Raw genomic sequence first — 27227 nt, forward strand, 5'->3', positions numbered from 1 at the left:
TCAGAGGCTGTAGGAGATTTGACAAACTATCTACAAAGTTGACTGCCTCTTTCCCTCTTATGTCTTTCATCCTTTCTACTCTCCCTGCTTCTATGCCTTTCCTATTTTTTGTTTGATTTTTCTCTCTCCTTTTCTCCTTTTCTCACGCTCACATTAAATGATCTTTTCAGACAAGTGTCACAGAAAAGCTGTTTTTCAGATTAACACAGACTCTGCTTTTTTATTGACTAGCCTGTAACAGCTAATGTGATTTGCACTTCTGTTTACCAGCTTTCTATTATTAGACCCACCATACTGGGACTAATATGCAGGTAACTGTTAGTCACCAGTGGAGCTGCTAATTGTGTAGATTAATTAATCATTCCAATTGGATTTGTTGTCTCCAAACAGAAATGTAATTAAAATAAGGAAAAGTCTCTGCCTGGCTTATATTTTGAGAATGAGTGACTTTAATATGATGTGCTACCTCATATAAATCAGATGCCTGATTATTAATGCTCAGATATCACACCCAACATTGAAGTAGGAGGGCAACAGCTATTCCTGTCAATCCTCCTGCCATTAGTCATCATGTGAACACTTCATCTCAGACAGTTCCCTGACTGTTGCCAAGGTGCTGGGCAGTACATTAACATTGCAGCAGTTCCTGGCCAGATTATTGGCAAGGTGGACTGGCTGCTTCTTATAAAATGCCTCTTCCGCTGCTGGCACACATGTCCTGTTCCTTTAATGCAGGAATCTGTTCTTCAGGCTTCTTAGTCCACGCAACGTGCTCCAAGCTCTCCATATCTAGCTGGAATCTAGCCAGGACCTCCTTCCTGCTTAGAAATAGAAGAGGAGCAATGTGGTTGTAGTCCTTGAAATTTGTTCAAAAGCAGGTTGAGAATCCAGGGCCGAAAACAAATGTAGGGTCTGTGTGCCTCATTAATTAATCTTTTTTAGTGGTGCCTGTCCTATAAAATGTGAATGGCTGACAAGTGACAGAGAGCCATGGCTAAGCAGAAACAGAGCTGTGCCCCTTTTAGTGCTGGAAGTCAGACAGAAGGACATGTTCACTGTCTTCCAACCAGAATACCAGAGGTGAAGGCATCCCATAAGCTCTAAGTTTGGTTCAGTGACATTGCTTCTTATCAGGTTGTACGCTGCTGCCAATCTCAACACGCAAAAGGAAAAAAGAAAAAGCTGAGTGTGCATCAGCTGACATGGGCATTGCTCAGGAATAGTTCAACTTTTGAAAGCTTTTTATTATCAAGCTGTAACAAAGCTGCTTTGTACCACAAATACAAAGAAATGACTCGCTTCCCCACTCTCTGTCTCAGGTGGGTAAGAAAAGTTCCTTTCTTCCTTGTTCACAGCACTCCCCAGGGCTCACTCCTTTGTGTGGGAGACAAGTTAGAAACCACTAATAAGGACAGAGAGGAAAGCCCTCTACTCTTCTGTGCATGGGTCATGTAGTTTATCACAGCAGATTCTGCCCTCACTGGCTTCTGTTCAGTCTCACCTGTGGGTATTTGCATCTCTCTTTGCTGATGCCTGTGGAAGGTAAAATTCCCTACTCTGAGTTCAGAAGTGCCCTTTAGCCAATAGTTACTAAAACAGTGGAGACTCAAGGTAGAAATCCCATACAGTGTGCTTTGCTAAACCCTTCCCACTGGATCAAATATATTGTGGGTACGTTCAGTGCAAATGCGAGTAGGTCCCGACTTCCAGTAGCCAGAATTATGCTTTGAAGGCTGATACTCGGATCACTGTCCATTTGTATCTGGCCTGGAACTTTTTATTTGCCTGTTAAAGCCAAAGTTGTGCAGAGCTGAGGAAAGGGGAAACCTGGCCTAGGTGTAAAGTTCCAGCATTGTTTTTTCTGTTTTTAACCAAATGAAATACAGCGAACAGGGTAATATGTCCCAGGCATTGTCTGGCGATTTCAATTTCCCTTTTCCAAGAAATGAGTCTGTCGAACTTGTCCATAACCCTAGCCCATAGCTCTGACATGCCTCAGCTCCAGCAGCATGAATGTCCTTTTGTCATTCTTTGCAGTCCTTTTTGCTGACATATGTCTTGATGTGCGTCAGGCATGCTGCCTCCCAAAGTCAAAGCAACTGCGTCTTAGAGAGAGGGAAAACCTTCAAAGAAAAAACAAACAGACCCTTGCTGTGGTCTATTGGTAGTAACAGATAATTAAGTTTAAAAGTTTCAACCGAGGGAAGACATTTATGGCCAGGCAAAACCCAACAACATTGTAGGAAATGTCTTTTGTGTTACCCTGAATGCAATCCTGAGTATAAGAACTGTGGTGGTGATTTGGTAAATGTTTACATTCTTTCAGTCTTAAAGGTAATCAGCTGCACCTTGTTGATGGGAACCTAGAGGATATAAAAGAGTGAAATCAAACTGTTTCAACCCATTTGAACATAATCTTTTTTTATTTCTGCAGGCATTTCTTCACCGGATCCGCCAGAATGCTGTGGACAAAGCCGAGAAGTACATAACAGAGGAGAATGTTAAGGTATTTCTTCTATCTTCCTCATTTTCTTGGTAGGGAAAATTATATGTAATGAAAGGCTAGATTCAGGGATATGAATATCAAATATCCTCATGTCATATTGATGCTTATTATTAAACTGGTTCCCTAAGGAAAAGAGGCTCACGTTGACAGTTTATCTGTCAATCTGTTTGCCCATTCGTATAGCTGTCATCTTCCAGCAATTTTTCATCCCACCAGCTAATTTCAGTAAAATTTGACAACAGTGTAGTGTTGTCAGAGATACTAACTTTTGGTAGGATTTGTGAAATGGTGGGTAGAGGACAGAGAGGCCTTTTCAGTGTCTTTGAGAGGAAAGGCAGGGAATGCACAGCCATTGTCTATTTTGCTTGACAGTATTCAGTTAGCCAGTTTGCATCTGCTGTCTTTTACAAATCTGAAATTGGTAGGGCTTATGAGAAGGAGGCAGGAATATTCCTTTGTGTTCTAGTGGGAAGGAATTTGGGTTCTTGTGGGAGGACTAAGTAACGGGAGACCTTTGCATGAGGAGGTTCCTGAATGAATTTTGCACTGGAAAGAGATATGCGACACAGAACACAGAGCTGTGAGACACTAGTTTCTCTAGTGCCTATGGTCACAGGAGGCCGTGTTGGTTATTTTCATAAATATGAGCAACACTTTCTTGTAATAATTTGGCTTAAAAACCCTCCTTGTACACATATGCATGTGAAACCAAAACCTTGTTTGTACACCTATGCAAGTGCAACCTGATGATCAGTGGGACAGGGTGAAGTTTGTTTGCCATTAGAGGCTTACTTATTGGGCTTGCGTTTGATCCTGTAGCTCCTAAATCAGCAGAAACTTTGCCCTTTACACTTGCGGGAGCAGGGCACAGCAATAATTGGTATATCACACCAGCCAGCGCTACTGCAGCTGGCATGTGTTTCCCCAAGGCTGGTTCCTCCATTTCACATAATAGTATTACCTGAATGTATAGAGATCCTAGCAGGGCTCTAGTCCCCTTTTTTGCTATTCATTCTACAGGCTAGCAATACTGTAGTATCGACTGACTGGCATCAGCAAGATGGCTTGGCAGCTTTGTGGAGCTAAGCCTCTCGCTGTCATCAAATTTGGAAGTCCCTGCTCCCCAGAAACTCACCATCTAGAGTCTGAAGTAAGTTTGGGGGTGGCTGAAGAAAAAGTAGACAAGTGACTAGTGACAATAGATCTCACGTGCAGAGAAGTGTGCAAAAGCTCTGCATGGGAAATAAACCTATACAACCATTTGCCAATTTGATTAACAGCCGCAGATGTTGATGAAAGTTATTATTCTATCATTATTCATATACCAAAATGAATATTAATTATGACTGCCACATAATCAGATGCTGTGCCCACAAAGCCTGTGCAGAAGAATCCGTATTTTCTCTGCTGATTTAAATGTATTTGTATTTGAAGTTTCATCACAGTCCTCTGGGGAAGTACCACTTCATTTTTGTGTCATTCTTGAAGTGCCTGGGGGTTCTTTTTGAGGCCACTGTGAGACCTCATTTATTCTTCTTATTACAATACCCAGCTTTCAATAACAGAGCTTCTCTTCAATAATAAAGGGCCTATGCCTATTGCTGGTGAAATGGAATCACAAAGGCACAGTTTTCCTGATCAGAGTCAATGTTATCTCCCCCTCCTGCTCCCCTTCCCCCCTACCCCAAATAATTTCATTGTCTTTCCTGCAGTTGAAAGATATTTGTTCTTTCTTTCCCTCTCCTTTCTCCCTCCTTGCTGGTAGAAGAAGGACAAGCAAGGTGGTGTTGGGACTTCTGATAACTCTGCCTGCTAATATTATGTATCTTGAGTCACCAGAGAGCTGCGAGGTGGCTGGCAGCAGCAAGGATGGTAGCAGAGAGTGTATAAATGGTTTGGCAGCTTATGTAAGGAGAAGCCTGTCTGTTCCTCTTTCTTCATGCAGCAGAAATGTCTAGAGGAAAATACAGGGTATTCTGGCAGTCACTCACCTCTGAGCAAAAGGAGAAAGTGCTTTTTAGGATAATTTGGGTTATTGTGCCCAGTATTATTTTTGCAGGTTTCTCTTACAGCTGGCGCTAAGCACTGGAGATTTCAGTAATCTTTGGCCACCGTATCCCCTTCCAGAAAATCCACATTGAGTCCTGTGCCAGGCCCAGATTTTACAAGTACTCCAGTGACTAACAGCTGCAGCAACATCATAAAAAAATGTTTTTAGTTTATTTGCTGCCTCATGTGGGAATAACTCTATTGATATGTTAGTATTATGCTACATTCACAGCAGGGTACTGATGTAATTTTACTGATACAGTAGATTGAAGGCAGTACAACTTGAGGGTGTACATAAGCTGCCAGCCATAGATCCTCGCATGAGGCTTATAAAAGGTAGCTGTGTATTAGATATAGAAGCACATGCAGTCAAGGTCTCTCTGCTGCCTTGATTTTCAAGTGACTCTTCTTATCTGTGAATTCTCCTGCAAGCAGAGCTGTACTGACCACCACAGAATTCATTAGATTACACAGATATTCCTTGGATCAAAAAATACCCCCCGAAGACTGCTCTTGAAGGAGAAAATCATCCCTGACAGATGTTTTCCTCTTCCCTGTTAATCCCCTTTTGGCACAGCTTCTGGCAAAGCCATGCAGACAGAGGCTACCGTGTCATCACATCAGTTTCAGCCATGTGACAGAACCATCCTATGGTCTGCTTGAATTAGCACAGGAGGTTTTCTGGAAGCAATCAAATGGTCCTAGCTCCCTGTCCTTTTGGTTCAGAGCCCATCAGTGCAAATTCAGTGTGTTGGAATCTTTTAATCAGAGCTAGAAAGGAGCTATGAGGCACAAGTATGCATTAATGATGATGCAGACTATCATATCTCAGTATTCCTGAAGTGAGAGGGGAGCAAAGACAAGGAGGATGCAACAGGCTCTGCTCTGCACATGCAGCCAGCTTGCAGGAGGAGTTTGAGAGAAATACTCTGCCCATCCTTGAATAACAGAAGGTATAGAGTTGAACCTGGGTACATGGAGAGAGGAAGGCTCCTTGAATTCCCATAACCCTGCAAAACCAGAGAGAAACTGGTTTTAAACCAGGAATTGAGGTTTCATTCCTGTCTTTAATGATTAGACTTAATTTACAGATTATTGTTTTTCTGAATTACTGCCACATCACCAGTCACCAGGCTGAATCAGTGTCACATCTGGTGAATAAATTCCACTGTATAAAGTTGAAAAGCTTCGTGTTACGATAACGTGCTTTGGGAAGTGTTGGAAGATGTTAGGCTTGATCACTTCCCACACTGAATGCCAGGAAGATGAAGGCTGATTCTGTCAGGCTGTATGCTTTGTGGTTCAGAGGAGTGTCACCCACTCGCGGTGCAAGACCTGGGAGGCTGCTTCAATGTGAAAGCTGGTTTGACTGCACTGCAGATCTTCTCTTTGCAAGTGGCATAGTTAAAGCAAAGTGATAGAAAATGTTGTCTGCAATATGTATGTCACTGCAGACTTCAGGATTTACTCTGCCCATTCAGGCTTACCTCCAGTGGCTGTCAATACTGATAGCTGTGTCACCATGCATCGGGACTTCTCCCCCTGTATAAATAGCATTCCATCTCTTATATGTGTATTCACACTTTCTTCTCATACTTTGTATGAAAATGATGAAGACTTATAAAGCTGTGGTGGGTTGACCCTGGCTGGACACCAGGTGCCCACCAAAGCCGCTCCATTGCTCCCCTCCTCAGCTGGACAGGGGAGAGAAAATATAACAAAAGGCTGGTGTGTTGAGATAAGGACAGGGAGAGATCACTCAGCAATTACTGTCACAGGCAAAACAGACTCAACTTGGGGAAATTAGTTTATTACCAATCAAATCAGAGTAGGGTAATGAGAAATAAAACCAAATCTTAAAAAAACACCTTCCCCTCACCCCTCTCTTCTTCCCAGGCTCAACTTCACTCCCGATTTTCTCTACTTCCTCCCCCCCCAGCAGCACAGGGGGACGGGGAATGGGGGTTGTGGTCAGTTCATCACACGTTGTCTCTGCCGCTCCTTCCTCCGCAGGGGGAGGACTCCTCACACTCTTCCCCAGCTCCAGCGTGGGGTCCCTCCCTTGGGAGACAGTTCTGCATGAACTTCTCCGATGTGAGTCCTTCCCATGGGCTGCAGTTCTTCACAAACTGCTCCAGCGTGGGTCCCTTCCACGGGGTGCAGTCCTTCAGGAACAGAGTGCTCCAGCGTGGGTCCCTTCCACAGGGTCACAAGTCCTGCCAGCAAACCTGCTCCAGCGTGGGCTCCTCTCTCCATGGGTCCACAGGTCCTGCCAGGAGCCTGCTCCAGCGTGGGCTTCCCGCAGGGTCACAGCCTCCTTCGGGCATCTACCTGCTCTGGTGTGGCGTCCTCCATGGTCTGCAGGTGGATATCTGCTCCACCGTGGACCTCCATGGGCTGCAGGGACAGCCTGCCTCACCATGGTCTGCACCAGGGGCTGCAGGGGAATCTCTGCTCTGGCACCCAGAGCACCTCCTGCCCCTCCTTCTTCAGTGACCTTGGTGTCTGCAGAGTTGTTCCTCCCACATATTCTCACTCATATCTTTGGCTGCAGTTGTGCAGGTTGTTTTTTTTCCCCTTCTTAAATATGTTATCCCAGAGGCGCTACCACCGTTACTGATGGGCTCAGCCTTGGCCAGCAGCAGGTCCGTCTTGGAGCTGCTGGCATTGGCTCTGTCGGACATGGGGGAAGCTTCTAGCAGCTTCTCACAGAAGCCACCCCTGTAGCCCCCCCGGCTACCAAAACCTTGCCATGCAAACCCAATACAAAAGCTTATGTGTTTATAGCAGCTTTCACCCTGGCAGTGTATTCCCCTTAGCACATGTATATTCAAATCACTAGGGATCATTTAGCTGTGAGATTGCACAATTACCTTTTAGTACATATCTAAACTAGGGGCCTCTATCCCATTACATACACCTTTTAGAACCACTGAGATCAGTGAAAGGGAACTCTAAAATGCTGCTCTTGTGGTTTGCAAGCATTTTACACTGTTCTGTACTTCTGTCAGTGAAATGCTAGATCCTACATGGGAGAGATTGTCTCGTATTTACAGGTACATCTTTGCGTGTGGTAGCTTCAAGTCCCTTTCTTCCAGAAAGTGATTTCTAATGCATGGGAAGGAAAGGCAAATAACTTCCTGCTTCTATCTCCTGCAAAGTGAGTTTGGTCCTTGTGATTCCATTCACCTGGTTGGTCTCATAGGAAATCTTCTCTAGACTTGAAAGAGTTTGCTCACATTCATCATGCTCAGGTATCTGGAAAGATAACCTTCATTTACAGCAGGTGCTTCAGTAGCAATAAAGATTTTCGTAAGGAGCCAGGAAAGGGGCAAATACAGTGTAATTCATTCTGTACGAGTCGCTGTCTGTGCTTTAGATCCTGTCACAGCAAGTCTAGAGCCACAGTATTTTGGTGCTACTACTTTAATAAATCACTCTCAGATATGTTAACAGCTAGCAATGTTTTTCTCTTTATGTTTCAGATCTTGTTTTCTAACATCGAAGACATTCTTGGTGTTCACAAGGAGTTCCTGGCTGCCCTGGAATTTTGTTTACAACCAGAACCTCAGTCTCAGCATGAACTGGGAAATGTTTTCTTAAAATTTGTAAGTACAATGACTTAACGCTATCTGAAAATGCAGTTTCCTGTCATAAGCTCCCATGCCCCTTAGCTAGCCCTAATCTCTAGGGCTTGTGGCAATACTATGACAATGTGTGTCTTGTAAGAAAGTTGTAGGTAGGGTGGGAAAAAACTTGTGAATGAGGTTAGAACAATGGAAACCACATCAAACTCAGCTAAACAACGAGGTATTTTTAGAAACTCTTCCTTTTCCCATTGAATTTTTTTTTTCATGTTTTCTCACCCAGGTGATCACACTTTATTGCTAAGAATTTGTCTGCTTTGGTTCCAAATGTTTCAAAAAAGCAGCACAATTTCAAGTAAATGAATAATTTTTGTATGTATTTTTAAATTTAAGAAAATTGAAACCCACAAAGATCAATGATCAAAATTAAAAACAAAGGACAATACATAATTTACAGTAGTTATTGTCTCTGCATACATTTATCCTTTAGTAAATGAAAGGTAGTGTGAGATGGCTTATCTTGCTGAAATTCAGCACAAGTTACAACATGCAGCCTTTTACCATGGAATAAATGAGTGCCTGCATTCTGTAGCTCAAAAGTAAATAAAATTTGGCTTTTGGACTCATAATGCTAGCTCAAGAATGCCAGAGATACAAAATGCAAAGTAGTCATATGATACAAATTCACTCTGCCAGTTCCAGGTTGTTTAGAACATTTTGACGAGTTACTTTTGTGTCATCTGACTTTATGCCTGATAGCTGTATTTTTTCTCCTACTACATCCATAACGTGATCATGTGTGCCAACCTGATCCAGTCAGATTGGTACTGCTAGATGATCCAGGAAAGCACAGACCCATATTAAGGATCATGCAATTGCAGCTTGCGATCCTACCGTTGCTTCTCTCATTGTAATTTGTTTCTTATACTGTGAAATTTTTCCTGTGGTAGAGTTTTGTTTTGTTTTGTTTTTAACTTGGCCCAATTTTCAATCATGTATGTGTGCCATCCTCTGACTAATATGTATATAGAGCATACTGTATATGCAAGATCAATTATTATATACACCTAGTTATAAGCTGGACTAATTTAAATGCAAAGTTACCTAATTTACATGTATAATAATTTGAAGTTGCACTTTTTTTTCACTGGAGCAGCCCTCTTGAGATGTTTGAAAATTAGAAAGCACGTACATAATAGCCATTTCTTCAAATTTTTATTAATTGCATTAAGCCACAGGCCAACTTCCTATGAAAATATGTTCTATTACGCTTTCATAATCAAAATTCATGCTTTCACAGTTCATCAGGTTTGAGCGGACAACAATTATACAGCCATTCATTACTCATAGAGCTTTACCAACTATGCCCCCTTGTTTAATTTTTATTTATGCTGTGACAATTATTAAAATAGTGTCAGAAAGTGTTATATTGAGACCATGCCCCAGAATTGTATCAGATGTGAGGACTGACTGTCAGCTGCTGAAAAACATACTGGTGAACTTAGTTAAAGCCTTGAATACCCACTAGAATCATTGCGTATCAACAAGATGTGCTGTACTAATATATTAGTATTCATTAGCAAGGGTGTCAAAATTAGAGGGCTTTTGAGTGATGCTGTGGAGTTGTCTGCTGTGTTTCAGAGTGGTGCTGAATAACCAGAAATGTTAACATCCTGTCATTTGACTGAATTCAAGCCTGGTATATGTAGTCATTGGTAGTGTTTCCTTGTATATGAACATATAATTTTGTAACATTAGTACTGTTAAATTTAATAATTATGTAATGTTCCTTATTTATCAACCATACTACAATACAGGAATTATGAAACCGTAATGCATAGGGATGAGTGCTGGTGAGAATGTGTCTTCTGATAGAGGCAGTTTTACTGAGATCAGCTTACACTGCTGTCTGTGGAGTGCATTGCAAATAATGTGTACATCAACTGTTTCATGATCCCCTGGGGAAAAAGCAGCTTATGCAGAAGGAAGTAAAACTTATATTTGATTCAGAATGTATAGAAAAAGCTGGTCTCATCCATAATTACCTTAAGGAAATGTAGAAATACCATTAGGAGCATTGTGGTACCTCAAGTCTGAGTAACGAACAGTCAACAGAGGATTATCAAGAGAGGAGGAAATAATCCATCCTTGCATGCAGATTGTGCCTAGGTTTTAGAGGACGAGCTTCACTGTGGGTATTTGGGAGTGAGGGAGGTGGGATTTGTGCCCTGTCACAGTAAAGGCTTCCGTAGTGAGTCTCCAGCAAGTGACAGGGAGATGCCAGTGGCAACAGTGGTTCAGAGTGAGTCTTTGGTTCCTTTCTGCTCAGGCTTCCAAAGCTCCATTTCCCTAATTGGGGCTGTTCTGATGAAGCAGAGGCATTCATAAAAAACCCTGTGCCTCAGAAACAGTACTCCTGAAGGTGTTTCCATGGTGCTGAAACCAGGGGTTTTTTAAGTGGTGTACAGTATTTTGCCACCACAAGAAGGCCTTGCAGCATACTTGAGGTTTCCTGGAGAAAAAGCCAGCCGTTCTCTTCCAGTGATGCAGTCCTGCAACATGGCTGAAGAGCTTTTTTCAGAGTGCACGTTCTTAGCCAGTTTACCCAGGGAAAACATGGGTAACGTATTTCTTTGGTCTTTCATTTTGGGTAAGGTTCTCTTATTGTTGCAATGCGCTTAGAAGAAGTGCTAGGAAGAACACCCTCAGTGCTGCTTTTTCATTGTCATCAAATCACGATGTATCCTCAGGGGAGTTTGCAGTGAGGAAATGACAGAAGGCCTGTGAATCTTGAATGTATCAGTGTATCTTCTATCATGATCACCTGGCAAGGTCATTCTTAGTCCTGATTAAGAACCCAGTCCTTGTCAGCAGCCACATGTTAGCACAGGTGCTTTTCTTCAGAAACTCAATGTTGAAAATGCTCATAAATATGGTGAATAGCTTGAGAATTCTTGAAGCACTGCATTTCCAGACTTTCCAGACACTGCATTTCTTAGTGGCGCATGTTTTCTCTGAGTTTCCTTGTATCATATATCCTTGATAGAGATCCCCAGATTCCCCATGTGGAGTTCCGCCAGACTGCAGTGTTTGAGTCCTGTTCATGAGATCTGTATATCCTAAATTTCCTCTAATCTACATAGGCCTGACTTTCTTCCTGGTTTACCTTGGCCTGGAAGAGCCTCACTCAACAACAGTCCACTGATCTTCAGAAACAGGACACCGCTTTTAGTTGTTGTGAGCCTCTAGGATCAGAGTGGATCCATTTATAATAATGCTAGGACATTCTGCCCTGGATCTCCAGCTCAGAAGGATTCAGATCTTGAGTAACACCTGAAGCAAGCAAGCAGATTTTGCAAGGGTTCCAAAAGAGCAATCATTGCACATTGACTTTTTGAAGTATTTTAACAGATGATGAAATGCACTTGCTCTTGATATTCAGGTGTGAAAAATTGGTTTACTTCAGAAGACAGACATTGTTTGCCCTAGTGTACTCCATTTGATCAGATGATCATGAGAAGTTCATTGTCTGATGCTAGGTGCTAGAATTTCTTCTGGAGTCGTAGTTCAGTATGACCATAACAGACAGTAAAGAACTTACGTGAACATTAATTCAAAGTCAAATCTGCAGCCTTAAACAAAATGGCATATAGAACAAGTCTTTAACATCAAAGAGAGCACATACACTGAACTTGGAATAATCACACCTCATCAGCATAGGCTCTTTACTGCAGGACATGAAAACGTATGACTGTCTGCAGAGCAGAAGGGCAGAGAATTGACAGATGCTTCATTTCTGATATCCCATATTGTTAGAGGTTTGGTGACATAATAGCCAGAAACTTGTTCGAGGGAAACATGTTTTCTTCTCATTTTTAGGAGCAATGTTGCATGAGTGATCAGTTTTACTGTCTAACTCATCAGGGATCTTGTTTTGGTAAGAATTCTATCTCCTGTTTTGTTTAGGTTTTTCATGCTGACAAAATTGTTTTCAGCCTGCTTTGAAACAATAAATGCCATGCCTTGTTAAAAATATGTCCAAATAAAATTGTTACAATTTTCCAAATGTCTTATTTGCTTTTTCTAGTCAAAACTATTTTCAGATTTGGACTAATTTGTGGGCAGTTCTAATGGACCCAAAATAACATATTTGGAGAATAAACTATTGGTTAAAGATTTATTTTAACCAGACTAAGAACAGTACAGACTTATTTCGGTCACCAAAATCAGAAGGTCTAGCTCTGTATCCAGCAGATTTGCTGAGTAAGAAGGTGCCATTTTTATGTGGTCACATCTCTGACCATAATTGCACTTTAACATAGAGTAACTGTAGGTTCAGAATTCCTGGGCTAACATCTGTAATTATGTAACTGATAATTTCCTCACCAGGAGATGGGAGAGTCCAGGACTGAATGTCACCCAGAGAGGAAATTAAACACTTCAGACACTGAGTAATTTAAAGCATAGTTCTCATATTTGTGGGTCTCATGCATGAAGGACAGCTGGAAAGCACTCTGGTGTGTATATAGTTATCGTACTGACTTGAGCTTTAGCAAAGGGATTTTGTCATGATCTAAATATAACCTCCCAAAACTCCAGGCACTCAAAGCTGCAGTGAGAAACCTGAGCAATGACATTTTGTGTGCATTGATGTAACGGATGCTGTTGTGTTAATGGTTACTATTTTTAGTTTCAAGCGTGCTGCTTGTCTGCATCCAGGGAGTTGAGGAGAGGTGAGAGGAGGAAATGTAGGAGAGACTCATATATCTGTCTTCCCGTTCTGTAACTCTCCAGTTTTTATGGTTGAAAACAATCCCATGCCTCTCAATTGCCTCTTTTCTATTGTGCTATGGACCCAGCCCTGCCTTTTCCTGCATCTGGTGGTCAGAAGCCTTTGTTTCTTTTCAGCTTCCCAGTATTAAACTCCAATACTGATATGAACAGCTGTAGATGAAGGATAAAAGTCTCGAACATCTGCATCGCAGCTCTTTGCACCATATTCTTTGTGGCTGTTTTTTTATTTGCTTTGTACCATTGTTGTTGTGTTTGGACATACATCTATTTATTCTCAATTCTTCCTTTGGAAGTACAAAGAGGGAAAAAAAAAAATCATCAGATTAGTGATAAACCAAACCCAAAAACATTTTACAGTCTCTGAGCATGTACATCCAGCCATTGAGCATCTAACCAGAATGTCAAATTCTCCTAAACTGATAATAGCGCAATTTCTTTTCCATGTGACAATAGTGAAGGGAATGCCCAGTGAGTGCAGCTGTGGATGCACATGGATTCATGTTACTTAACTCCTTCAGTTGGCAGTAGTTTTTTGTTTGGATCACTATGAGCTGTCTTAAAAGTAGCTAGGTGCCGCAGATATCTTCAGCTAATGCAGGAAGCTCTACATCTCTGAAGCGTGCTGGGAGTCCAATCAAAACTCAAAAAAAATTAACTTCCTAGTTCTGGGGAGATGAAAAGGTTCAGATAGAATGTTTTCAGGCTGGGATCCTAAATAGAAAATTAATGATGTGAATGCCACAAGAACTCTGGAGGGCATTGTCTACATGGCATGGTGCCTTGAGATGCCAGCTGTGGAAGGCCTCACATATTACCTCTGGCAGAGTGCCATGCTAATGCATCTAAATTACTTTTGATATGCAAAGTAGCTTGTCTGAGTACCTCTGCATGGCACTGCATTGTGGCATAGAAGCCAACCTGAACTAGGAAAGAAACTACTATTGTGAGAAGCACCAAAAAAATGATGGGTCTTTTTGGCTTCTGAATAATTTAACCTGACTAAAGTCTAATACAGTCTCTTGACCCCCCTTTTATTCCAGTGAACATAATACTGGAATCTCATAATATAGCTGCTGAAAGTTCAGCCCTTCCCAACAGCCTTGAAAGGATCAACTCGCTCCTTGCCTGATCTGCTCAGGTATGGAAATAGTTGTTACTGCTTCTTTTGTGAATCATTTCAGTGTTTCCAGATATCTGATGTTTGCAATGGGTTCAGCATCTCTGATCATTTTAGTTAGAAGAAGTTGCACTGTCTTTGATTCTGGAGATCAGTAAAGCAGAACTTGGTGCTGCCAGCTGACCCTTGTTTCTTAACAGGGGATTTCATTCCACTGCGTGTGCTGGTGGGTGTGATATGTTCCAGTGTAAGTACCTCAATCTAGTTGAGAAGCTACCTTTCCCTTCCTTTAATTTCTGTAATATGTTGGTTATTTTGTGTGTATTTGATGAAATTCTTCCATTTAGGGAAACTGTTATGGACAGCTGACCCACTGTTTAGTGTTGCATCGAAATAGTGAAGAATCTTGTTTCAGAACACAAAGTGAACCAGCCAACTCACTGGGGGTTCCCTCTCAGCCCTGAAAGGCAGGGGATTTCCAGCTGGTTGCTTTGTGTTATAGTTCCCCTCCAGATCTCTGAGCTTCTTGCAGGCCTTGGTTCTTCCCAGCTCTGTTTCTTCCTCTGGCAGGAGCGGTCAGCACAGCTCAGAAATGTCAGCCCACTTGCACCTGGCTTTACTTTGCTCCTGGCTACTCTGCAGGAATATCCTGACACACATGCAAGTATCCCTGAGGTAGCAAAATCCATTCTTTCAGCAAAGAATATATTATTTCAGTGATGCATTAAGCGGAAGAATGCTGGAAGCGTCTGCTCAGAAAGCTGATGTTAACCTACAACAGAGTAAGTTAGGAATTAGTGAACACCTCTATACATTATTTGCATTAGAGGAGTATCACGCGCTTCATGTGAACTGCAACCCTAATGCCACTCTGAGTGCACACCCCTTTGTAAAGAATTTGGTATGAGACTGTGACAAAATAGTCACTCCAGTTTTGTCTGAGTCAATAAGTTACTATGTTTTTCCTTGCAGAAAGACAAATTCTTTGTGTACGAGGAGTACTGTAGCAACCACGAGAAAGCACTCAGACTGCTGATGGAATTGAACAAGATCCCAACAGTGAGAACATTCCTCCTGGTAAGCACCTTCTCTAGCACTCTTGACTTAATGATCTGACTTTGCAGTGTACTCATAATAACCCTTTGGTATCCCAGGAACGCCGGGCATTTTGCAGATATTACCCATTCCAGGTATACAGCACTCAGGATGGATAGGTATTGAAATTACTGATGAGTTCAGGCACAGAATGAAGCACAGCTCTGGTATGAGTGATTCCAGTGGAAACAGGGAAGTTTGGTTTTTTGTTTTTTTTTTTTTTAAAGAAGCAACAGAAAATTTGAGCAAAGATTGTGAAAGGAGTAATGCAATAGGTCAGCAGCAGGGCTGTGACTAGTTCCCAGTGGATCTGATTCCCTACTCAGTTCTCTAATCAGTTAATTCACCATCTGCAGACCCACCAGAAAAATGTGGCTTGCTTCTGACACCCTTTTCCCCATGAGTCCAGCTGTGGGCAAGAAATGTAGTCTAGATGAATTGTTTTGACTGCGTCATTGCTGCTTGTATCAAAAATGACCCAACTCCCCATCCAACCCATGACGTACTAGTATCTGTGTTGGGAGGGACTGTGGCATACAGCCTTCAAATGCCTCTATAGAGGCTGGGCTGGGAGGAGAAACAACCAGTAGACAGTGCCTTCAGCCCAACTTTCCTTATTTTTCTTTACTTTCTTGGATGTTTCTCCTTCTAGCCTTCACCCCAATTCTGTGTGATTTTTGGGCGTCTTGTTTTCTTGGCCATGGATGCATGGCATTTGGAATGGGATTGGCATGTAGGTGAGGGACTAATTCAGCACATTAGCTTTTTTCCTTAGTAAATGCTATGAGGTAAAAGAAAGGCTCTCCTTTTTGCAAAGGACCTGCTCTTCTTTTTTCCTTTCTGCCTAAGGTCTGCTCTTTCCCAATATAGTACAGCAAAAGAAAACTTCTGCATAAATGTCTGTCACAAGCAGGGCCAGAGCATTCTTTTAGCCACAAAATATAGGCCTCAGAGGGAGCAGCAGGGACAAGCACTCATGCTATTGGGTAGTCAGAATCTCTTTGCCATGTCTGAGTTTTAATGAACCTTGTTAAACCATTAGTTTGAGTCACCAAATGACCCTTCCGTGGTTCGTGTGTTCCTCTGGGTGCTTCTGTTGAGGGAAACTGAAGAGAAGGAGGAGAGAGACAAAAGTGCATGTAAATGCCATCCTTCACAACATTCAGATTGTTCTCCACTTCCACTGGATTGGCAAAAGCCTCCTGTCTGTGTTACCGGCAGCAGCTGGCAAACTGATTACAAGGCACACAAAAGATGTCACACTGTCTGCTGTGGCTTGCTGCAGCACCTGAATCCAAGAGACTCTTAAAATAGCAGTAAATATGGGAGGAGAGACTACACTGAAGTGTCTACTTTGCTGTGGCTGCTGTAATTTCTTCCAGGCGTCCCTTCTCTTCTCCACTGCCTCCTAAAGCCAATGCTATAATGCCACCATGCAGAGAAAGCTGCATTAAAATACAAAGCTTTGCTTGTGAGGATAGATTTGGCCCGATTGCCCCCTCACAGCTGCTGAAATATAGAATGTGGGAATGTGTTTGAAAAATCAGTAAGTGTTAAAGGGCAGTTTTGAGCCCAGAGCTAGAGAGAGGGCTGAAAGAAGAGACGGGAAGGACTGAATCACTTGAGACTTGGAAAATTGGACAGGGAGCATTGTGAGCTGGTAGCCAATGCCACAGATCTAGAATAGCCTGGGGAAGGGTTGTTTTACAGATGATTGTCTGTAAAAATACCAGTTAGGACTAATGAGATTTATGTATGATGTCCATGAACATTCCTTGAAGAGGGGATTGTTGAACTACAGCCAAAAACCCACTACATTTCAGAGTGTGTCTGAGCCACAGCACACATTTCACAGGAGAAAATGTTATCAGTGATGCCCCAAAGCAAGCACATCTTGGCTGAACTGAATTTAAACTTCAGTTTCTGTTGACAGGACAGGTTTGCAACTGGGGTGATTTTTGGAGCAAAGTGGTCCAGATTCATGGTCGAACATAGGAATGTAGACTAGTTTATCAAGTCCATCTGAGTCCACTACCTGTCTCTGGCAGCAGCCAATAACGGAATCCGCAGGGAAATGTATAAAAAGCTTACAGTAGGTCAGTGTTTGTTTATCATACAGAGATTACAGATTATTGTGACAAAATAAGGACAATTGAAGGACTGTAGATTTTTTTTTTCGATGCCACACCCAATTCTTATATGCCACTTCCATGTCAATCCTGAGAAATGAATTTCCATAATCTGCTGAGGAGTTGAGTATCACTTGTTTTGAGGTAGTGTGTGCAAATTTATCTGTGAAATTATTATTCTGGAATGCAGGGCCCCTCCAAGTTTGTGTGAACTCGTTGTGTGAGTATCGCAAAGGTTGATCAGTTGCTGCTTCTGTTCCTCAACCTAAAATCTATTTGGACTTGGATTTCTTTGGTGTATTGGTCCAATACTTGTCCCCTTCCTTACTGTGTTTAAACAACACTGGGAGAGTAGTAATTCTTCTAGGTAGAGAAATGCCCTTCACCTTCTTTCTGTTTGGAAGTCACAGAGCTTCACAAAATTAATACTGAAACCCAATTTTTTTTTTTTAAATGAGCATCAGAATTAATGAAACCTGATTTCCTTCAGTTTCATTGCCTCTTGCACCTCCTACCTACCAGGTAACCTTGCCTGCATGTCCTTGCCTGCTGTTTTTGCGGGGCAGGCAGCAACATGTGCTGTGACTGGTTGAGAGCTATATGTGTGCTGGTTAGCCAGCCCGTGCGCCCATGCTCTTTGTCCAGCTGTGTTTAGACATAATGTTTTGTCAGAGAATTGGTGGATGTGATGCAAATGTGTCACTTATTTCAATTCCACTTTGATTTCCTTCAGACAGAAGGATTGGACTAGAGTTAATTACACGGCTACTAGTTAGTAGGCTTTATTTTAGCCTTCAAGAGTTTTCTGGACCAACAGTGCAAACTTTGCGTAGTGAACGAAGACAAATGGTCGTATCAACTGTAGGAGTAGGCTGCATTATTTTAGGTAATGGTGCATCTAGGTTTGCTGATTGTCATTATATTATGACATTTTTTGAGTCACCAGCTGTATAATATATTTCTCTGGGAAGATACCTTTCTACACAGCCACTGTTAATTGCCACAAATTTTCTTTTGCTGATGCACGAAGAACTTTGCAGGCTTGATGGCTGTATTTCAGTGGTGAATGAAGTCCCCTTTCCTGTATCTTAGGTGTGGAAAGTGCTTTCTGACCATAATACGTGTTGTAGGAATACAAAATCATGTCAAAGAGCATCTGAGCTTTGTGTCTGAGGTAACATTTGTTTCCTTTTTTGATTATAGGGTTGCATGCTTTTGGGAGGCAGAAAGACGACAGACATTCCACTAGAGGGTTATCTGCTGACGCCAATTCAGAGAATTTGCAAATATCCACTTCTGCTTAAGGTAAACCAAAGAAAGCATTTCTCCAGATGGTTGTTTTATTCTTGGAGTGATTCTGCAATTTTTTAGCCCTGACTTTTGTTGTCACTACTACCTTCCTGGTTTGCACTTCTAAAAGTTGGATCCTCTCTGAAGAAAACAGCTTTTTATGGGTGCAGTCAAAAAGCTGGCTGATGCTGACAGGCTGCTAAATCTTGTAATGGTGTGGGTAGACCAGACTGGGTAACTTACTAACTAATGCCTTTTTACTTCGGTTCTCTTCAGAAATTTACTGAGGCTTGTGGGCGCTATTTTAGCCACTTCCTGAAAAGCTGTGTTCAGGTAGAATTGTATCAGTGTTTTGAGGGACTGGATGGCTCTGGGGACTGGAAATGGGATACATCCTTCATCACGAGGTGTCTAGTTTGAGTGTGTTCAGATCAGTAATGATCAAAATCCTGTATCATCTGACAGCTGTTTGGCAGCTTGTTTGAAAACTGTTTGGTTGTCTCAGACGAGTTCCCAATGGACAGATGTCATTGCAGAAATGACTACTGCAATTAGCACTAATTGGCCCCCTTGCTAGCATTCTTAGCATAGGAGCTAAAGAATAAGAGACCTAAAATGAGCTAACTTGCCTCTCATCCCTCCAGTTCAGGGCTGGGTCACATGCCTGGTGGGGACAGGGAGAGGGAAAAGGAGGAGGCAGTTTCTGGGAGAGCTTGCATCACCAGTGGTCTTGTAGCTACTCTGTGGCTACAGTCATCAACCTTCAGTGATGTCAGTCTCTTTCTCAATCAGGGTAACATTACATTTACTAAAAGAAAATTAAATAATAAAAAATATAAGAAGAAATTGCCTCATATTTTGAAAGAAATGTCTGTTCCTGAGTTGTGGAAGAAAGTAAGAATTCTGTGATGAGCTGGTGCTCTTGGTCACAGGCTGACCACATGAGTCAACTGTATGTCATGTAAAGCTATTGCAGTGCTGTGTCCATACATTCAGCATGAATAAGGGTTTTCATAGGTACAAGCTGGTTAACTCAATACTGATCTGTTGTTCCATTTAAAATTGTTTGTTTCATCTGATAAATGTTTAAATTATTTCTTTCCATCCAATTGGAGCTTTCAGAGCTGTATTTTCAAATTATGTCTTTCCTACAGGTGGAATCATTCTGTTGTCTATGCAGCTGTGCACAAACCCATCTTACAGCAGACATTCGGGCACTGTTCCTTATGGACCTAGCTACTGGGATTTATGTGTGTACAGCCAGTTTATCAGTCCAGTCAAGCTATCCATGACTCCACTTACAGTTTGAACAAACAAAAGCATACGCAATTTAGGTACACAGCAGGAGAAGCTAATGTGTGAGACTGCTACAGGCATTTCTTCCACAGTATTAATAACAGTCAGGACAGGGCAAGGATGCCTAGACCAGGAAAGCACATAAATGGCTCCATCTCTGATTTACCTTTGGAGAGGACTGCTTGTGTAGAGATAATTGAAAACCTAATGATGCCTTAGTTTAAGTCCACTGTGTTTATTTGGGGTTAGCATGGAGAGAATTTGGTGCCTATTCAGTCTGTGGACCTACATGATGAGTGTGAGCAACATCCATGAGCACAGAAAGGGAGTTCCTATGGCACCTGATATGGTAAACAGACCAGGGGATGTGGGGACCTTAAAATGTGCATTCCTGACCAAGTATTTTGATAGTGTTTATGTTTTCTTGTTTTCACTCTGTGATGTGTTGTGTGATTGTTATCTAGCTGTGTGTTCAAGACTGAAAATCAGAGATTGTTTTGATTCCCTACAGAGATTCCTCTTCTATTATCCAAGAAGCTTCAAGAGCTTCCAGAGGAAATAGTGTCTGGGTTCTTACTTTTGAACTGATCTCTATATTTGTGCTGTTACGAAAAGATGAAGTGTTAATCTCCTGCAGATTTCCTGTCATGGTTACCCTTTGTATGAAGAGAGTCATTAATGGGTACAGAGCCTGAAGACCAGGTTCCTTCATCTATTTATCCCATGCTGGAAACATCTTAATCCAGCCAGCGTGGTCAATATCTGGTGTACCCTTGCTATGCTTATCAACCAGTTTTATCCCAGTATTTTCCAAACTTTTTGGACCAAAAGATCACTGTGTTAGCACTCTGTTTTTCTCATATTTTGTTCTGTGTCCTTGATAAGATTGAAGTAGCTCTGAAGTCAATGCAGTTTCATGTATCAGGTCTGACCCCTCAATATGTGGACCACCAGTCATCTCTGGAGCACAGTTTGGGGATCTCAGCTCTAAGCCATGCCCATGGCTGTCTTAGGGAACTTCCGACATTTCTTCTGCACCTCAGTGCCTCTTCTTTTTCTCTTTTTAGTATGACTTGGTTGCTGAATCACCCATTGCTAATCAGACCTGCTTAATTTCTAAGCTTTTTTGGAAAACCTGATTGTGACTGGTAGATTTCTATCAGTTTGGATAATCTGTAGACTTTTTGTCTACTGACAGAAACTTGGATTGCAAATTAAAATCTCTATTCTATTTTAAAGCTCTTCAAAATACTAGAATGGCAGAACCTGCCAATAGTACAAAATTTCCTGAAATCTCAGGGCTTTTACTCAAATGTCATGAGGATGCTGGCTACAGAAACACACCTAAAAGAAACGCACACCTTTGATTACAAGGTAATAGCGTCATCGATGCAATGGCATTTTGGTATTCTTCAGCTTAAATTTTCCCACTCCTCTGTACCATTCTAGGCCAGGTCTTTTGGAAAGTATGGGGTTCTGTATCAGGGATTGGAAGAGCTATGAATGGAGCAGTTTATCTTGCTTTTTTTAAGAATTTGTTTTGCAAGGGGGTAGTAAACAAAAGACTAGAACAAAATAAATATTTCTAAACCATAATTTAAATCTTTTCAAGTTCAATGGCAACTGAAGTCATTGTGCTCTGGGAATCAAATATTGGCCTGTGGAAATAAACTCTGGTGGTTTCCACTCTCTCACACGTGCACAGTTGTATATGTCAAAAGGCCTGCTGGCACAAACCTCCCTTCTTTGAAAGCCAAAACCAAGACCAGCAAGGCTAAGGCTGAAACAGTTTCTTGCCTTCAAGCCACAGTGGGGTAGAATAAAGATAAATTTGTCCTCTGATGCCAACACTGTGCCTACGTTCTGGGATGGGGACTCTGGTGTTTGGCTCTGGTGTGGTTCACCCAGACCCATGCATACTTGTCGAACAAATAGCCGTGAAGGGAGTGAACAGGAGGAGCTGTGAAGAGGCATCTTGTCATGTTGCATTCAATTTTTCTGTAGATTTATTTTTGTATACAGGCTGATATAAATCACATGCTATCCACTACTTGAAATTTCCTCGACAGGAAATAGAAGTTTTAAGAAAAAGCTGAGGGGAATTTCGTTTCGGTTAGGCAACAAATCTGCCTCAGTCAGTGAGATTATGCCTTTACTAGGGGTTGCAGCCCAGAAAATGTCTGTGATCATTAGATAGTTGATGCTGATTCTCAAAGGTAATGAATTCATAGTGACTAAATTGCATCCCATTCAAGACTTGTTTGATACTTGTTAGCACAAAATTACCAGAGCGGACACAAATGTTTCAGACATGAGAACAACTAAGGGAAAATACAGGCTGATTCTGTTAGCACTGACCAGGAAAAGACAACTCTCCAAGCAAGCAAAAAAAAGGTAGATTTAAAAATAACACAACCCTCAAATTAAGTGTTTGCTCTCCCTTTGCTACTGAACTGCAGTTATTGCTCCTGAAATAGCTGTTCTGTATTCATGGGGATTGGATCTTACTTTATCTAATTCCCAGGGCAAACAGATACTATTGTATTCCAACTGATTAGAAAAGTCATAGACCAGACCTATCCTACTTTCCTCTTTTACTTTGTTTTTAGCAAGAGTTTGTGAACATCCAGATTTTCCGATAACTTTCCGATAGCATAAGTATTTAGTATAGCTAAGTAGTTAGGTTTGATAAAGATAGTAAGAACACAGTAATTCAGACTTGTCTGTGTTTGGAAGTCAACCTAAATAGTAGGGTAATGCACATATTTAAAATACTATAACTGTTTTTCATATAATACCATATGTGAGTATTCTTCTTCAGAATAATAGCACCTAGCATGGAGCTAATTTGGGTTACTTAATTACGAATAATATACTGGAATATCTCCAAGTGCAGATACACCTCAAGCATATGTTACCAATAATTTCTAGTATAAAGTATGGCATCCTGCAATTGGTGATCTTATGTTTTCTTATCCTCCGATGAAACTATTTGGTTTTTTGAACTAACAAATGATGGTGACAGAACAATGATTCAAATGATGGTGATTGATAAATTTCAATTTTATTTGTCGTTTCCATTTTTTGTGAACCAGACACTGCAGCTTTGGACTGTCTGACTGTAAACAGGTTTTTTGGTTACTCGTTTGTTTGTTTGTTTGTTTGTTTGTTAAATTTTGGTTGCTTTCTTTGGAAGTCTGTCTAATTTGCAAGCCTTAGGTATGTTTTGAAGGGTGAGACTCAAACCTAGCCATAGTGTTTCATAATCTGTGTGCAAATAGAGCAGTAATGATATTAATATTTTTGCCCCAATACAGTTTTTGTCTGCTTCAGACAGCAAGCAAGAAAATTAGCACAGATTTTGTTGGTCAGTAAATTAGTTTTATCCCCAGTCCAAAGCCTTCCTAATGTGACTTCCACTTCTTTTACTTGCTGTCAAAGTTCAGCAAATGATTTGAAGTCTATTTGGCGATGTAGGAGTTCTGAATATTTGTTAGCTATAAGCCTCGTTATAGAATTTCCTTAAAAGCGAGAAAGGGGCTTGGACTAGGCTCGAACAAAACAAAACTGTGCTTGCTGTGATGGGTGTTATGATTTGCTAAGAGGAAAAGAAGCAAAGGCAAACAGATGCAAAGACCTTGAGAGCGTATACTGTGTGACTTAAATCTCCAGTGCGTGTATGTACACTGGAAAGCTTGCTGAGTAAATATTTCTAGCAGAATGTTTTGGATTAAGGCAGCTCTGTCTCACCGATAATAATTGTATGACTCTGTATTAATTAGTGTGAACTATACTACTTAAGAGTAGAAGCAGCTGTTGTGTAAACCAATCTCTGAACAAAAATAGCCTTTTTCCCTTAGTAAGAGCATTTATGTCAGCAAGAAGAAAACCCTAGGGGAGTGGTGATCATGAGTTAATCACACTGTTGGGGGTGGGGATTAGGAGCAGTCCTTTCTACCTCCTTCCTCCCAACACAGGAGGAATGTGCAGCACATGATAGCCGCACCCCGACAGGCTCCTGATAGCCCGGTGCATGTCACAGAGGTTGTTTCTTGTTTGATGTCTGTTCCCTTAAGGAATTGCTCAGACTCCAGCCAGAAATGCACATTCCGCCTCTGATCCTTTAAAAATACCTCATAATGTACACAACTCTACGGACGATTTAGGGCAGTAATTATGTATTGCTTCACGTGATGGAAGGCTCGTTGGTCCTAGGAGGGAAAGAAAAATGTGGATGCAAAAAGCTGAGTGACCAGATTGAGAATCCTCTTGAAAGGGAAAGCCCAACAGTGAGGCACACACAGGCCTTAATAAATCCAGTGCCTGGACTTTGAAATGGAAAGATGGGAAGCCAGTTTTATGGATACAGAACAGGATGAAGAAAGGTTAACTCGCTGTCTCCCCTCTTCCTCCTCTCCATTTTTCTCAGAGCTGTTTAAGGAACAGAACCTTCTAATTGGCTATAACTGAATATATTTAATCTTTGGGGGTTTGGTTTGGTTTTGGGGTGGGGTTTTGGGGGTTTTTTTTTTATTTTTTTTTCTTCCTTTTTTCCCCACAAAGAAAAATGGTGTTGCTCTTAGATTCATGACATTGCCTGGTTGAAATCCAACTCTATGTAGCACAACATTAAGAATTATATATACCCTACAGAGTTGCAAGGAATGCTGCCAATTTATAAATCATACTTCTGTCTTCCACAGTTTTTATATATAATCAAAAATAACTGGTAATATTTATAAAACTGGAAACATGCTTTAGTTACATTTTAATTTAGCATATGTCATAGATTTGATGGCACGTTGAATATAATCAGTTTTACTGATTTATCGTTGCTTGTCTAGTCTTTACCTTGCAGAAACATTGACATAAATTACAGATTTTAAAAATATACAGAATAAAAAAACCTGCTTGGCAGGTACACAGATACAGCCTGGTGTAACATTTATTTTCTGGTTAGTTTAAGTGGAAAATAAATTTTAATACAAGCAAAAATTAAAAACTGTAAAATAGAAATACAAAACTCCTGGCAACATTTATATCCACAGAAAGGTGGTTTTTTGTTGGGTTTTTTTTTTAAAAAGCATGTTTTAGAGCTGAACTGTTTATTAACACAACTTTTAGAATTGATAAGCAAAGAAATATGTTGTCTTTGTTATCTCTATAGTCCTGAGATGTTCACTAAGTAACCAATGGATGTATCTTTGAAACTATATTTTATGCATGCACTGGTTTGTAGGGCAAAGCGAGACAGCCTGGCAAGCAATGATTTGCACCAGTCAATGCACAATGTTAACGTTCATTGCGCAAAACCCATGTTAAGCCACGTCTGAGTGTCCTCAAGAGTATAAAGATAGGAGAAAGGAATTTTTAAAATATAGAGACTTGTAAATTTCGGCTGCAAAACATGTGTTCAGTTGTCAGTTTGAAATACACAGACAATCATTTTTGTGTGGCAAGGGAGGACATGGGGAAGGATGACAGAGACGACTTCTTTTTTAAAAAAGATCAGTTAAGCAGCATAACGTCCTTTTTTCGAGGAAATACTAAAATTGTGTTTACATTTGAAAAACCTCTAGTTTCCTCTGCCTGCCTGCATTGTTCGCTCATCATCCCTCCTGCCACCTCTTTGCATCTTCCTGTGTAATGTTCTTTTTGCTGAGTTCTCTCCTCGTAGGTTGGTTTGTTTGTTTGTTTGGGTTTTTTGGGGTTAAGCACAACTAGCAAATAGAAGAATGTATGAGCATCTGATATGTCTTACTTCTTATGTGATTTAGTTCTTATATTTAGATTCTATCATGTTTAGAACTCTTTTAGCCTTAAGCTGTTTAAAGCTGCATCTGAGATTGAAATACTTAAGTTGGAAATCCTTTCACTGCATTGCATAATCAAAAACTGTCCTTTCTGAGTAGACCGGATGTAGATGTCCTATCCTTCCTTTCTGTAGGACACTACAGCTGGATATAGATGTCTTGGAGTGCTCTGTTACTCCCTTTGTAAAATGAGTTGTGTTCTGTTTGTAGGTGTTATTGAGTGGCACAACTTCAATCTTTGCAGCTATGAAAGAGGAGTGAAATAAACAGAAAATTCTGTGCCCAGAGGACACAGTTCCCATTTCTGTCTTAGTTCTTTAAAGAACAGAGAGATTTTTTTTTCCCCAGCTTATGATATGGAATACCTTTGCAACTTTTTGTTTTTCATTCCCAAAAAGAAGAGAGAAAAGTCAGAGGATAATGGTGAAGATGATAGAGGCTGTGGAAAAAAAACAGCTTTTCTGTTCTCCACTGCTCGTTAGTCTGAAGGATTAACAAGTCTGTAGCTAGCAAATAGATGTGTTTTATGAATTAGTTTAAGAACTTCTTTGCAAGGAATAGTTTTCTGCAAGTGGCAGCAACCTCATTTCCTGGCCCTATTAGTGCACAAGTTGCAATACATAAGATAGTAATTCCAGACAACAATATATATGAGCTTTATGGAGGACAAGACAGTCATACCCAAGGTTTGTCATCTGGTCTGTCTCTCAGCTGCCTTTCAAAATGTTGTCAAATGCTCTCAGAGTTCACACATCATAAACCTGTCACTAAAATAAATAAGGACCCAGAGCTCCCTGACTGTATTTCAGAAGTGCTAGGCTCTGCTCTTTTGGGGAATGGCAGTGTCAGAGCAGCATGGCTCTTCCTCAGATGGCTTAAGACTAGGCAGTGGTGGGACAAGTTCTCTGACTGTCTATGCTGCTTATGGTGTTGAGGCAACTGACTGCCCCAGCCAGCAGCCTCCCTGCCTTTTCTGGCCGCCTCTCCTGCTCCTTGGACAGAACTGCAGGCACCTAGCAGGAGTGGGGAAGATGCTGTCTTTATTGCAGCCTTCCGTGAATGAAGAGTTCTTTCTCTGTCTCTTGGTGATATTTCAGAAAGGGATGTTTAGACAGTGCTAGTGTATACATATCTGTTTCCAAAGCAGTGTGGGTGACACTTGAGCGGCAGGACTTCATTGATTTTTAATGAGAGTCATGTAGCAAAAATTCTGCACTCTTGTTTTGGAAGCGTGGAGCAGAAGCTAGTGTCACCAAGGTGCAACACGTCTCTCCTGCCTTTTCTTTTTGAACACTTACTATCCTTGGCCTGATCTTCAGCAAAAGAGGGGTAAAAACTTCCATTTGTGATATCAACTGACATTTGTAGCAGCCAGACTCTTTTTCCTGTGCATGTGTTACTCTGTAAATCATCCAAGAGTTTAAGATCATTAACTCCTCTCTCTTAATGGGATTCCCAGCTGTCAGCATATTACCCATCTCCTTCGTCATCCATCTGACAAAAGCCATTGTCAATTTCCATTTATAATTTTCTGAAAAGAGAAATTGAGAG

At 41.2% G+C, this 27227-nt stretch overlaps 1 protein-coding gene across 4 annotated transcripts in view; it reads left to right on the top strand.

The window, feature by feature from the left end:
• The window catches only part of PREX1 (phosphatidylinositol-3,4,5-trisphosphate dependent Rac exchange factor 1), a 173207-nt gene that overhangs the window by 67573 nt on the left and 78407 nt on the right, over positions 1-27227 (top strand). For all 4 annotated transcript variants that reach the window (XM_072879109.1, XM_072879107.1, XM_072879110.1 and 1 more), the window contains exons 2-5: positions 2435-2506; positions 8041-8163; positions 15026-15130; positions 18481-18582. In XM_072879109.1, the coding sequence (XP_072735210.1) occupies positions 2435-2506; positions 8041-8163; positions 15026-15130; positions 18481-18582 (402 nt within the window). The remainder of the gene's footprint in view (positions 1-2434; positions 2507-8040; positions 8164-15025; positions 15131-18480; positions 18583-27227) is intronic.

Source organism: Ciconia boyciana, chromosome 14 (assembly GCF_034638445.1).
Source record: "Ciconia boyciana chromosome 14, ASM3463844v1, whole genome shotgun sequence".
In the NCBI taxonomy this organism is placed as follows: domain Eukaryota; kingdom Metazoa; phylum Chordata; class Aves; order Ciconiiformes; family Ciconiidae; genus Ciconia; species Ciconia boyciana.